Source organism: Propithecus coquereli, unplaced genomic scaffold (genome assembly GCF_000956105.1).
Source record: "Propithecus coquereli isolate 6110/MARCELLA unplaced genomic scaffold, Pcoq_1.0 Scaffold251, whole genome shotgun sequence".
Taxonomy (NCBI): domain Eukaryota; kingdom Metazoa; phylum Chordata; class Mammalia; order Primates; family Indriidae; genus Propithecus; species Propithecus coquereli.
The window spans coordinates 1,432,472-1,446,892 of NW_012148075.1; the positions used below are offsets into that span (position 1 = coordinate 1,432,472).

A 14,421-nucleotide genomic window follows, 5' to 3' on the forward strand; every position below is an offset into this window, starting at 1 on the left:
AATTAATAAACTATCATTTTACCTGTAATTATTTCTACTGAACTGATAGTACAACTGGATATGAAAATGAAATTCAACCACAAATAGAATATTTGATACAACATTTTCCTTCAAGGAAACTATGATTAAGATCACAAAAGCAACATGTCAATATCATTTGATATTTTTAACTATTATTTCTATTTGTCAACAAAAATTATCTAGGAAAATTAACATGTTAACGCCAAAAAAACCTGGAAAAAAAAAGAGTTGTTCTTCCTTGGTGAATATAAGTAGCAGAGTATCTAAGAGGCAAACTAACCTTTGTGCAAACTACTAGTACTGGAATGCCCAAGTTATGTGTGAGTGTATCCGCACCCAGAGGTAAAACTACACTGTCATCTTTGTCTTCCTGTGATGTGGTATTTCTTCTCTGTGGAGAAGCTGGGAAGTCTTCTCCTGGCTCTACATATTCTTGGAAGTCTCTAATCACTGAAAATCAAATCAAACAGTTTAGAAATTGCTTTATTTCAGTAGGTAGCTTTCCCTGTCATAATATAAATATATATTTTCTTGAGTTTATACTTAGTCTTGTGTAAAAGAAGAAAAAAAGTTTGAGAAATTTATTTCAAACAATATTCAAACATTGGGCCCACATTAATAATTATCAGGCAGAATCTAGATCTGGTTCAGTCTGTGCAAAATATTTTGGGCAAGTCACAATCTGTAATAGCTTTGTCTCTACCCTCTCTAATTCACAAAGGGCATTGAAGGAATAACAATTTAAAAAGTGCAAAAAAATCCCACAGTTTAAAGACACTCCTAGAAAAATTTCTAATATTAAATTCCTTTTTCTAAACTCTTTACTCACGTCTTCTTTTTACCTAGGCTCAATCTTGGGCCATATTCATTCTGTAAAACTAGTACAACTTAATGAGAAAATGTCGATGCTGATAAATTTTTAGAAGTGATTTGTAAGATTGTCAAAATCATCACTATAAAAGAAAAAGCAAATGCAACGTACCAAAAGCATTAATAATGTTTATTGTGACTCAGAAATTAATTATCCTTATAGGAATTCTCAAGGACACAATCAGGGATGCACACACGCAGGGATTTACACATAATACTGTTTTTCATGTTTAAAAGCAAAACAACAAATCTGAAAACAAACTGTCCACAGCATAGGATTAAAATGGCACATGAGGGAATATTATACAGAGCTATAAAACGTCAAGTTTTCAAATATTTAATGTTGTAAGAAAATAATAACATTAAGAGAGAGAGAGATAAAGAAAAAACCAAAGTATGACTCCAGCTTAGAAATAAAGACATACTGGAAAAATACACTTAAGTATATTTTCAATTTTTAAAAACAAAGATGTATATTACTTATGTAATTATAAAAAAACTTATTTATTTTTTAAAAAAGTAATTATGAGCCAATTCCTCTTTGGATCATGAAGATTGACTCATATGAAGGAAAACTATTCTAATTTTATACATGGAGTCAAAGAAGAAAGAATCCTGAACAGTTGAGTGCGGTTCCTCCAGGAACACAGGGATATGTAAGTAGCCTCAGCAGCTCTGGTGACTACCACCCTTAAGATTAGAGGCTGAAATCTAACAGTGGCTGTCATATTTTATCATGCATGAGAATCACCCAGAGGGCTTGTTAAATCACAAATTACTGCCTCCACCCTCAAGAGTTTCTGATTCAGTAGTCTGGGTGGGGAGTGAAAATATGTATTTTTGACAAGTTCCCAGCTGTACTGACTGATAATGATGCTGCTGGTCTAGGAACCACACGTTAAGAATCACTGCTTTAGCATAAATTTACACCATAGGCAATGGTCAGCAGGGAAAAAAATATAGAGATTAAAAGCATTTAGACATCTTTTTCTAATTTTTTTTATTTTTTCTTTTCCCTAGCCCTCCCCCAGACATCTTTTTCAATGATTTAGGACATACATTCTCTTAAGTTTTTACTGTTTCTTTACATATAAATTCCAGTAAGCTGTCAATTTCCCCCTGAAAGTTAATTACCAGCTAACAACAAAGCATTTCATCTATGTGTTTTCTTAGGCAAAGTATAACACTGGCAAATGAAGAGCTCTCAGTGAAATTAAGAAATGTCACTGGTTTACAATCTGTTATAAATGATCCATATCATTTTCATAATTCCCATCAAACTTTCCAATTCACATGGGCATGTATAAAATATACTGTGTACTCCGTAAATCATAAAACCAGCTTATCTTTATATTTATGTTGTTAACATCTTTTCAGGCATACTTCATTTTGACAAGGTTGCTAAGATTATTCTACTAATCAAGAAATGAAACTGCTGAAAATGAGCAGCTAAAGAAAGACTCAGTTTTTTTCACCTTGAAAAACTGCTTTCCAAAATGAACACACACAGCCTTTTGGCAAGGAGAAAAGGTATCTCTACAAAAGTGTTTACCTTTATGTGTAGGTTTCTAATATGAAAGTATATTAAAACCTAGCATGTCACTCACACTGAATTTCAAAAACAATAGTCACATTAATGGTTCCTTCATTAAACATGATTCACAGTCAAAAATTCCTAGTGATTATTAAAGTCAGCCAAGACATTCTGTATTTTAAACCTGTATTAATAATTTCTAGACTACTCACGCTTTTGTTCCATTTCTTTCATTTCTTCAGGAGGGATTTTCAATTTGTCAACATGTTCTCTAATAACACTTGCCCATTTCTGTAAAGAATCCAAAGCAGTCCAAGGCTTTGACATATCAACAACAAGCATAACTAGAGTGTCCTTCAGGGAGATGGCATCCAGTGAAAATTTAAGGAGGCCTTTGTGATACAGGTCTCCATCTAAGATCCACACATTACATCTTGTTTGATCTACAACAGAAAAAGAAAGTTACCAAGGCAACAAGGTTAAGTCATTTCATCATTCAACAAACAAAACTACCTGATATTTTAGTTTGTCTCCACAGGAGATGTCTGGCTTTGACAAAGTTCAACTATTTAGGTCACATCTACCAACTGAGTAAGGGCCTAAAATGACTTGACTGCCAACAAAAGTACCAGCATCCTCTACTTCATATTTCTTAATCTGAAACAAGAAACTGGGTAACATGTTTATATAATTTTACCCTAAGCAGATAGAGCAATGCATACACAAGATATTATATTCAAAAAATGAGAGGCAAGTGATCTATATAAGAAAAAATGGCTGACCAAATGGAAAAAGCTGAATAGATCACATTTTTATCAGAAAATGAAACGGTGAATGGGAGTCAGCAAAAATCACTATCTGAGAGAGGATGAACTGAAAAACTGAGATTCTTTAAGGATGACAAGAAGGCTAATGTCTGCACAGTAGAATACCCTAAAATGCTTAAGAATATCACTGTATGAATCCCAATCCCAAATTAATAAAAGGATGCCTAAACATGACTATTTACCAACCAGCATGATATTGTAGTAAAAGATGACACACTATGAAAAGTCAAAGACTAATGTGAGGAGCAGTGCATTTCAGAATAGACTTCAGGAAACTTATGTTACACATAAATGACACTCACCATCCCTGTCTTCATCATGCACATTTAAGTACAAATATTCCAATCCTCTTCCTTTCTTGTACTCCTCGATTCCCTGAATTTTTCTTATTAAGCTTGTTTTTCCAGCTCCATCTTCACCTAGAGACATATAGAAAAGGATGTCTTTTAATTATAATATGGTTTATTTAAGGGTGCTTTCTGGTGCTAAGTGAAAAACCCAACTGAACTAGCTTCAACCAAAAGATAATTTGACGGAAGATAACCAGGCAGCTACAGAATGGAAGATGAAGACTCCATCACCACCAGGATTCTCTCTCCCAGTATCACTGCTCCTCTGGGTAAGTCTTGTTCTATCCCATTACAGATTGCTTCCTCTGTGGGTAATTTTCAGGGGTGGGGAGGTAAAAATGAGACACCATAGCTTCAGAAAGCTCTACTCTTATGCCATCCAAGTATAATCTATGAGGAAGAAAAGACTCTCTTGGCTTTCAGCATGAAGAATTTCAGGTAAAGACTCTTAACTGGCCTGGTATTAAGTCATGCACTCTCAGCAACGGGCCAATCATGGAGAATGGATGATACATCAAGACTGACCAGGACAGTGAACTGTGACCCTCACCAGAATCATGACGCCATAAGAAATACGGAGCAGGAGAGAGGAGGAGAGGATGGGGAGAGTAAGTTGGGCAAGAAAAAGGGTAGAGGGAATGTACAAGAGACAAAAAAAAAAAAAAAAAAAGACTTCCAAACATTAATGACAAGAAATCGTGTGGTTTAAATTTGGCACAAGTATAAAAAATTTAAAACGAAGCTAGCTATTTGATGTTTCGGTGAAGTCTTTTTTATACTGTGAATATTTAAATGGTACATGTTATTGTTTCATAGACTTAGTATTGCATTAATGGTATTTATAGATATAAAACTGAGTTTCTTGGATCTAACGACTTATTCCTGGAGATCCATGAGTTCTCTAAAAATTGTTTTCATTTGCATGTTAAGTTAAAAATATATACATTATGTCTCATGTCTTCTGAATGACCATCTTTATATCTGAATGCTGCCAATTCTGACTGCAGAGTCCATCTCTGCACTGGTGTTTATAATCCTACTGGTGCCAAATGATATGAGCAAAACAGAGGAGAGAAGGGGAACACAGGCATGCCAAACTCAAAGTTTCCCAGAGCAGTCAATACCATATTCAATTGTACTGGGCAAATTGGTCCTTTTTTTTTTTTTTTCCCAAGAGACAGGGTCTTGTTATGGTGCCCAGGCTAGATTCAAACTACTGGGTGGGCTCAAGCAATTCTCCTGCCTCTGCCTCCTCAGTAATTGAGACTATGGACACACACCATGGCACCCGGCTACAATGGTTTTTTTTATGAACCATTTTCCGACACTTCATAGCAGTAAGTGTAAGCTTAACAGGCAGTAAAGAATTTGACATTAAGATATCCAAAGGAAATGAAATCAGTATATTAAATAGATATCTGCACTCCTATATTCACTGCAGCATTATTCACAATAGTCAAAATATAGAATAAACCTAAGTGTCCACTAACAGATGAATGGATAAAGAAAATGTGGTATATATACACAATGGAATACTATTCAGGAAATCCTATCATTTTTGACAACATGAATGAACCTGGAGGACATTAAGTGAAATAAACCAGACCAGAAAGACAAACACTGCATGACCTTACTCATACGTAGAATCTAAAAAAGTTAATCTCATAGAAGTAGACAGTATAATAGCGATTGCCAGGAGCTGGGGTGGTGGTTGGGGAGGGGTTTGGGGAAATGATGGTAATAGGTTATAAAATTTCAGTTAGATAGCGGGATAAGTTCAAGAGATCTATTGTACAACATGGTGACTATGGTTAACAATATCTTGCATTCTTGAAAAATAGTGAGAGTAGATTTTAAGTGGTCTCACCACAAAAATGAACAATGTGAAGTAATACATGTTAATTAGCTTGATTTAGCCATTCCACAATATGTATATATATTCAAAACATCATATTGTACATGATAAATATATACAATTTCATCCAAAAAAAGAACTTGACTTTAAATGAGTATTTTTCAGTACTAATTTTACAATACTATCACTGGCCCATCAAAACGAGATTAGGTTAAAAACAGTAATATCTACGATAATGACAATGAATCCCATGTTGCTCATGCTTAAAATAGAAATAATAACCAGTAAAAAGTAAAATACATAAATATTTCTGTCTACTATTAAACCCAACACTGGCATTTAATTTCACCAAAACATCAGTCTTATATTAATGTTGCCAATTTGAATTTTATCAGTTCCATAGTTTTATGACACCTAATTTATAATTTTTGGTTTTACTATTGTTTGGGAACTATAAGCAAAAAAAAAATTGTATCTACTCACCTCAGCGGCCATAAGCATTAGACTTTATAATAAAAGTAATTTAGGCTGGGGTGCGGTGGCTCACACCTGTAATCCTATCACTCTGGGAGGCCAAGAACGGAGGATTGCTTGAGGTCAGGAGTTCCAGACCAGATTGAGCAAGACCCCTTCTCTACCAAAAATAGAAAATATTAGCCAGGAGTGGTGTCATGCACCTGTCGTCCCAGCTACCCGGGAGGCTGAGGCAGGAGGATCGCTTGAGCCCAGGAGTTGCAGGTTGCTGTGAACTATGATAATGCCATTGTATTCTGCCTAGGGCAAGAGAGCAAGACTCTGTCTCCAGGGGAAAAAAAAATGTAAATCACCCTATGAGGAGATCTATGAAAACTTTCTTTTAAAAAGAGACTGAATCTGTTCTAGAACTAGAATGAAAACAATCAAGATTTCTTGCAGTCTTTACTTTTGACAAGAGACTCTCCAGAAAGAAGTCCTATAAGTTAAAATGACACCAACTGAACTCTGATCATCCCACAGAAACAATGTTGTGTATTACAAGTAAAAACCTAGTGCTCAGCCTTATAACTGAAGCTTTAATCAACAATACAATGTTCAATAAGTATTTTATAAAGTATATATAGATCCACTAAAATAGGCAGTAATTAGGTAAAACTATATTTAATATGACCAGGGTTTATATTATTTCTTTAATTTCCACTTTAAATGTTACAAACTGAAAAAAACTAGCTTGATTGAACCATTCCACAATGTATACTTATTTCAAAACATCATGTTGTACACAATATATACAATTTTTATTTGTCATTTTAAAAAGGAAAGTAAAAAGATACCTTCATAAGGGTCAAAAAATTCAGATAAATTTATTTCAATTTATATCTTAGTGTTTCCAATTACATAAATATAAAGGTTTCTGAATAAAAAATGTATACTTGTAGAAAATCTCAAGCATAAGCAAAATTTAAAAAAATCATAATATCACCCAGAAACAATCACTGATAATTTGGTTATCTGTGATGGTGATGTTATGGGTGATTTTTAAAGTAACAAGATTGTGTCTCTTCCTTTCAGTTTATCTAATCTCTAACTTTAAAGGCTTAAGTCAGGAGACTCAGAACAGATTCTGAGCCTGCATTTATGACACCAAAAATATTGTCAATCTTAACTACATATGCTCACTATTTTAAGTTCTTGCAGCCATCATAGAGCATGGTTATTTCCTTTTCCTAAGGACTGAATACAAGTGGAAGAGTTCTCCTCTTATCATGAGACGGGAGTTGACTCCTCTCAGTGAATGCTGTCATTCATTCACTTCACTGAACTAATTAATAGTTCTCAAACATGTATCAGCATCACCTGGGGAGCTTGTTAAAATACAGATTGCTGGGCCCCACTCCAGAGTTTCTAATTCAGTAAGTCTGGAGTGGGGCCTGAGAATCTGCATTTCTAACAAGTTCCCAGTGATGCTGACACTGCTGGTACAGGGAACACACTTTGAGAAGCACTGCATTAGACACTACACTAGCCAAACACTAGGAAACAAAGATCTCTATGTCAAAGTTGCTGTCCTTTAGGAGACCATAAATTGGAGAAGGAAAATGGAGACAATTTCAAGATACTGTCATTAAGACCACACCAGAGATGAGTAACAAATTAGGAAGTCAGCCCAGAGGGAAGGAAGAGCGTGGTTTTGCTTGGAAGTCAGAGGGCTTTGCAGAGAAGGTAACCACTTCAGTCAAATCTTACAAGGTTAATGAACCATGGAGAGCGAGTCATTCCAGAGAGTAAGGAAAGCATGTACAGAGACCTGGAGGCAAAGAAGTCTCCTTTTAGAAGGGACAAATAATTTGAATTCATGAAATTTAGGATGTGAGGTGGAAAGGAAGCAGAAGGTGAAAACAAACAGAAGAGGCCAGATCATGAAAGGCATCTTATGCCACACTGAGGAGGTCAGACTTCATCCTGAAGAGGATGGGGAGCCACTGGCAGAGTTCTGGTATCGTAGAAAGACTACTATGGCAAAAGTGTGGAACAAGTTTAGGAGTAAGGAGCTAGACAATAGACTATTATTGGAATCCTAGCAAGAAATGAGGCAGGCCTGAACTAAAGTATAGGGGCGAGGGGAGACAGTTGCACTCAAAGACTGATTTGGTTAGAAGTTGGCAGAAGAGGAAGACACAGAAGTCAGAAAAGACTGCCTTGCCACAACTTGAGTAACACCACCCTCTCCTAACACCTACCTCTGAGGTGGTTGGTCTTAAGTCGTCTTTGCAGGCTGCTCTACTATCTCCACCCAACATTTGTGTTACCCAGGGTTCCTACTCTTTTCTCACTCTATATGTAATTCACAGACAATCTGCAAATCCATGACTACAATTCCACCTATAATCCGGTGAGCTACAGATTTCCTTCCAGCCTTAGCCTCTCCTGAACTGCCTACCGATCATTGCTACTTGGATGTCCCATAAATACCTCACATTTCAATATACCCAAAGCAATATTATCTTGCCACTTCCCCCAAAAAACATTCACTTATATAATTATTAATATAAGATCCCAACCTTAAGGACTTTACATCCGCCATTCCCTCTACCTGGAACACACTCTCTTCAGAAATCTGCATGTTGCCTAACCTTCTTGCCTTCCCTCAAATAGCATCTCCTCAGGCCTCCCTGACTACCATACTTAAAAGTACAACCTCCCAGCATTCCTTATCCCTTCTTGTTTTGTTTTCTCCACTGAACTTACATAATATGTATTTTACTTAGTCTCCCCCATCCTCAAAATCAAGCTCCAGAAGGACAGGCAATTTTGTCTGTTTTGTTTACTGCTGCATGCATCCCTAGTTCTTAGAAAGTACCTGCGAAAGATATGCCTATTCACTCTGCTCCTTTCCCAGCAAAATGTATATTTATAAGCCTCCTACAGAGCAGCCAGTGACAGATCTTCTCTCAAACAAAGAGTGCCATCAATTCAGTTATAGCCAAAAAATAATCTGAGTTTCACAAATTCCTGAATGAATGATACAAATGTTGGCCCCCTATTGGGAGTATTTTAAAACTTTATTATGTATTAATGGGTTTGAAATGCAAAAGCCTAAAAAACTAGGACAGAAAAAGGATGGAATTCCAAGTATGTCAACATGTTTCCATACAATAAAAGTTAAAATGACTACAATTCACCTCCCTTTGCCCATACCCTGGTCAAATGGCATCAGGAACAGCACGCAGCAGCAGAGCACCTACCATGTGCCTCCTGCCAATAGTTAACTCTAACGCAGCCACAATCCTAAGGGGCGATGGTTAACTCCCATTCAGCAGATGAAGATACTGGGGCTCAGAACTGTTAAAATAAGTACCTCATCCAAAATCACACAGGTAGGAAATGACAGAGCCAGGATCCAAATTCGCACGAATTTGACTCAAAAGCATACTATTCCTAATGTAAAACAGTGCTGATTATTTTTTATATTATGACTTACTGAAGAAAAAAGGTATTTCTGCTTCTAGGGGTCACTGCTATTTTCAGAAGAGAAAGAAAAATGATTTAATACGTTCTTCTCTATGGGCTTCCTCTGAGTGATAGGTGGATATGTTCCTATTCTGAGTCTACCTCAAAGTACTGACAGTAAAGTTTGTTTTAGCATACTGATAATTTCTTCTCTGCTGGAATAAATAATGATAGCTGTGCCTCTTAACATTTAGATCTTGTCAATGTATTTTAAGATAAACTTTACAACATAAAATTTGAAAAAGAAAAGAGCGTATGATCAAATAAATATATGTTAAGGTAGTTTAAGATTTTTTCCCACCCTGTGATATCAGAATTTCTCGTTTTTGATAACAAATTAGAAGGGGTCACTTAGGAATAAAAAACATTTTATAAACACTTCCTTATAGCATTTGGGGGCTATAAAGAACTCTTTTATAGATGAGGAAACTGAGGCCAAGGCCACAGTCACAAAGATTAGTGGTAACATGAACTAACCCAAGACTCCCAAAAGAATACAAGTCAACCTCCTCAAGAGCTCAACTCCCCTTACCTCTTAGAGTAAACAGAATAAGGAAAAAATGGAAGAATAACTTACTTCCAAGAATATCTTAATTACCTGACTCAGTGCTTGGCACAGAGAAGGTTCTCAAAATGTTTGAGTAAATACTTCGGCTTGGTGAAACAAAATCCTTGTGGGAGCAAAATTTCTATCAACTACTCTTCTCCCTCTATCATTTATGAACTTTAAACACCTGGAAGTAATAGTTGAAAATTGAACATTCATATTTTATATACATTTTAAGCCTATTTCTTTTCATAAGTCTTAAGCCTGAATTATAATGACTATTTTCTGCAGCCATCACTTTCTCTATACCTAAACACACTCTGACAAGATCTGTCTTGATGGCAAATGTACACATTTGAAAAATAGACCTATTTCATAAAAGGTCTAAAAGGCCAACAAAGACAAAATTCTGTAAACAAAATCTCATTTTTTACCTACTACTACAGGAATCTTATTTGAGGTATTTGCAAAGATGCAGTCTTGTTATGGGTTATGCACATCTTCCAATCATATTATTTGTTAGACTATTTTTCTCTTCTTATGTCTTTAGGCAAAAAGCTTGTTAGCCCATGGCTTCCTCCCAGTTCTCTTCTCCTCACTCTATAAACATACCAATTGGCTCATGCCTGTAATCCTAGCACTTTGGGAGGCCAAGGCGGGAGGATTGCTTGAGGACAGGAGTTTGAGACCAGCCCGAGCAAGAGCTAGACCCTGGGTCTGCAAAAAATAGAAAAATTAACTGGATATGGTGGCGTGTGCCTGTAGTCCCAGCTACTCAGGAGGCTGAGGCAGGAGGATTGCTTGAGCCCAGAAGTTTGAGGTGCAGTTAGCTATGATGACGCCACTGTACTCTAGCCCGGGCAACAGAGCAAGATCCTATCTCAAAGAAAACAAAAACAAGGCGGGGCGCAGTGGCTCACGCCTGTAATCCTAGCACTCTGGGAGGCCGAGGCAGGCGGATTGTTTAAGCTCAGGAGTTCGAGACCAGCCTGAGCAAGAGCGAGCGAGACCCTGTCTCTACTAAAAATAGAAAGACATTAATCAGACAACTAAAAATATATAGAAAAAAAATTAGCCGGGCATGGTGGCACATGCCTGTAGTCCCAGCTACTCGGGAGGCTGAGGCAGAAGGATTGCTTGAGCCCAGGAGTTTGAGGTTGCTGTGAGCTAGGCTGTCGCCACGGCACTCACTCTAGCCAGGGCAACAGAGTGAGACTCTGTCTCAAAAAAAAAAAAAAAAAAACAAAAAAGACCTACACCCTTTAAAAGTGATCATTCACTAAGTGCATACCACCCTCCAATGCATTCCCATCCTGCAGCTAAGTGATCTTCCTGAGTTATGCCACTTTTCCTCTTAAGATCTTTCAGGGGATTCTAGTTAATGATATGCATGCTGAAGTATTCACAGGGAAGTGTACTGATATCTGCAACTTACTTTGAAATGCATTTAAAAAATGGGTCACTGAGTAGGGCACATGTGATAAAGCAAGTGTATTTAAATGTTAATGACAGAATCTAGGTTGGGATATATGACTATTAACTGTTTAGTTCCTTCAACTTTTCTTTATGTTTGGAAATTTTATAACATCAGAAAAAAACATTCGGGGTTTTCTTATTGTTCTTGTGGGTAAAGGGCAAAATGTAAAAGTGAACATTTCTTACAAAGGCCCCCTTACCTTGCCAGCTTAACTTTCACCATGTCCCAACCCCCATATGCTAGGTTCTAGACACCCAGAATTTCTTTCAGCAACTTTTTCCAGTGTAGCAGAGGCCTCATTCTCTTCCAACTCTAAATCTTTGTATCTGCTGTCACTTCTCTCTCAAATAGCCTTCTCTTCCCCTCATCTGGGAGAACCCTAGCTTATCCTTCTGGTCTCTAGGAAGCTTTCTTTTGACTCTACACGTTTAAGCACCTCCTCTGTACGCCCAATAGCACACTGCACACCTAGGATACAGCATTGTAGAGGGTCATCTTATTCTTTGTGTTTCCTCCATTAGATTGTAAATGCGTTTAAATCTGTCCCCTTCATTCAACAAATACTCTGTGGGCAGGTTCTCTTAACAGTAAGCAGGGTATAAAGTCTCTGCTTTTAAGGAGACTGCAGACAAGAAATTGTCCTGTTCCTCCCTAACAGGCATTGTTCTTGCCTGCTCACCAAAAATAGAAACCACACCCTATGCACAGAAAATCCTTTATCACTGTTCATATCTTTTAATCACAACCACAGTTCCCATTTTCATAATGTACCTCATCTGTAACGGCTTGTCCTGGGCCTATACCACAGTCTATTAAAATGATTCATTACTGGTATCTATAAAACTCAAGTAGACACCTCTCATCAATGACAGATCAATTAATAGTGTAAGCTCATAATACATTTCTCCTTCACTAAACTTGGGGAAACTTGTTCCAGTCATTGAACTGAGTTGTTGGTCCTTAGCTGCCTTACCATGACCAAACTGGACTATGTTTGAAGATATTAAAAAGTCCACCATTAACCTTTTCTCTTTATTGTACTATGCAATTAGAAGGATTAAAAAATGTTAAAATTCAGGATGGCTGTGTTTTGGCATTGATCGACATTTAAAAATAATCTTTAATTGCAAATCATTCAAGAAACAAAAGCCACTAAATTATACGTTATTTTGCGGGGGGGACCACAGAGCCTAATAGTCTGAGGAGTAAAGTAAAACAAAATAAAAATAACTACATATGTACTTTATTCCAGACAATATACCTTCAAAGTAGCAAGTACAGTAATGGGACTGGTGTGGCTTCAAACTATGCTGAAAGAAGTCATCTATCTATCTATCTTCTGTTTCTTGGCCTTCAGCTGGCCGTGAAAGAGACACACCAGCTTTAAGTTTGCCAGCCAAATAGTTAACGATCTGTAAACATACACTTACACAAGTAGAGAGTTCCTGTTTAAACAGCCTAGATGAAAGCTCTTCTGTAAAGAATCCTTCAGGTGATGATGTTAAAGTTATTCTCAAAATATTTTAGCTAAATTTGTATTTTTATATATTAGATTTTCTTAAAGAGGGCACATTTTAAAGGTATGTTTAAAATAAACCAAAATATTTCATTAGTTTGATACTATTATCATAAAGCTATTTTCATGTCTACATGCAGGTGCTAGGAAACTTATTCTGTAAAGGACTAGATAGTAAATGTTTTAAGCTTTGCAGGCCACACAGGTCTCTGCTACATATTCATCTTTGTTTTGTTGTCCCTAACTCTTTAAAAATGTAAAAACAAAACACAACAAAACAAAAAAACCATTCTTAGCTTGCTGGCCATTCAAAAATAGCCAGTGGGCCAAACCTTGTCCTAGTAGATGGACCAAAGGAGGAAAAGTTTGTTGATCAGGTTACAGTGAAATTCTCCACAGCAAATAAGCCTGTTTTCCAAATTATTCATCTAAATCCTGTCCAAATAAGTCACTGTGAGCCAAGTAGAAGATATAAGTACTTAACAGAACTTCAGTTTTATCATAAAGTGACAATGGCCATCAATTTTCACCTTTTCAGCTTAAATTTGAAGACCAAATTGATTACAAAAGAAAACTTCAACTGCTCATACCAGTAATCCCAGTACTTTGGGAGGCCAGGTGGGAGAACTGCTTGAGACCAGGAGTTTTGAGACCAGCCTGGGCAACATAATGAGACCCTGTCTCTACAAAAAATGAATAAATTGGCTGGGTGCGGTGGTGCACGCTTATAGTCCCAGCTACTCAGGAGGCTGAGGTAGGAGGATTCCCTGAGCCCAGGAGATCAAGGCTGCAGTCAGCTATGACTATGCCACTGCACTTTAGCCTAGGTGACAGAGTAAAACTGTCTCTTCAAACAAACAAAAAAAACTGAAACGCCATACAAAGGCATCGAACAGTATATGGATAAAGGTAAAGGTGTACTCATTGATACTGTTTTATCTCCCTGATAGATCTCTAATTCAACAAAATGAAGTGTCCACCAGCTTTATAATAACAATTAATAAATTAAAAATGTGAAGATTCAGAGGATGTGACTTCTAACTGCAACACTGTCATCATTAGCTGTGGGCAAGTCAACTAATTCCATTTGCTCCCCAACTTCTAAATGGAGGGGAATAAGATGAGACCATCTCTAGGGTGACGGATTTAAAATTCTACAACTATTATCACCCATTACCACTACTACTTCTTTAAGTAATGGGGTGGTCTCCTAGGTTGCCTCAAACTCCTGGACTCAAGTGATCCTCCTCCTTCAACCTCCCGAGTAGCTGGGACTACAGACATACATTACCACACATGGTTTTATCCATTACCTCTTGATCAGTGAGTGATACAACAGAAATAAAACTCAGCAGGGCTTTAAAAGGTAACGTAAAAACATGAATCATGTCAAAATGAGTAGTCAAAGCAAAACACTTACGCATACCTAATACGTCA

The 14,421-nt window shown here is 36.9% G+C and overlaps 1 protein-coding gene across 1 annotated transcript in view; it reads right to left on the minus strand.

Annotated features, from left to right (window-relative positions):
• DYNC1LI1 (dynein, cytoplasmic 1, light intermediate chain 1) overlaps window positions 1-14,421 on the minus strand; it is a 64,211-nt gene that overhangs the window by 40,438 nt on the left and 9,352 nt on the right. Inside the window, exons 3-5 of the mRNA XM_012646862.1 lie at window positions 3,555-3,671; window positions 2,638-2,868; window positions 302-471 (exon numbers count right to left, since the gene is read on the minus strand). Of these exons, the coding sequence (XP_012502316.1) occupies window positions 302-471; window positions 2,638-2,868; window positions 3,555-3,671 (518 nt within the window). The remainder of the gene's footprint in view (window positions 1-301; window positions 472-2,637; window positions 2,869-3,554; window positions 3,672-14,421) is intronic.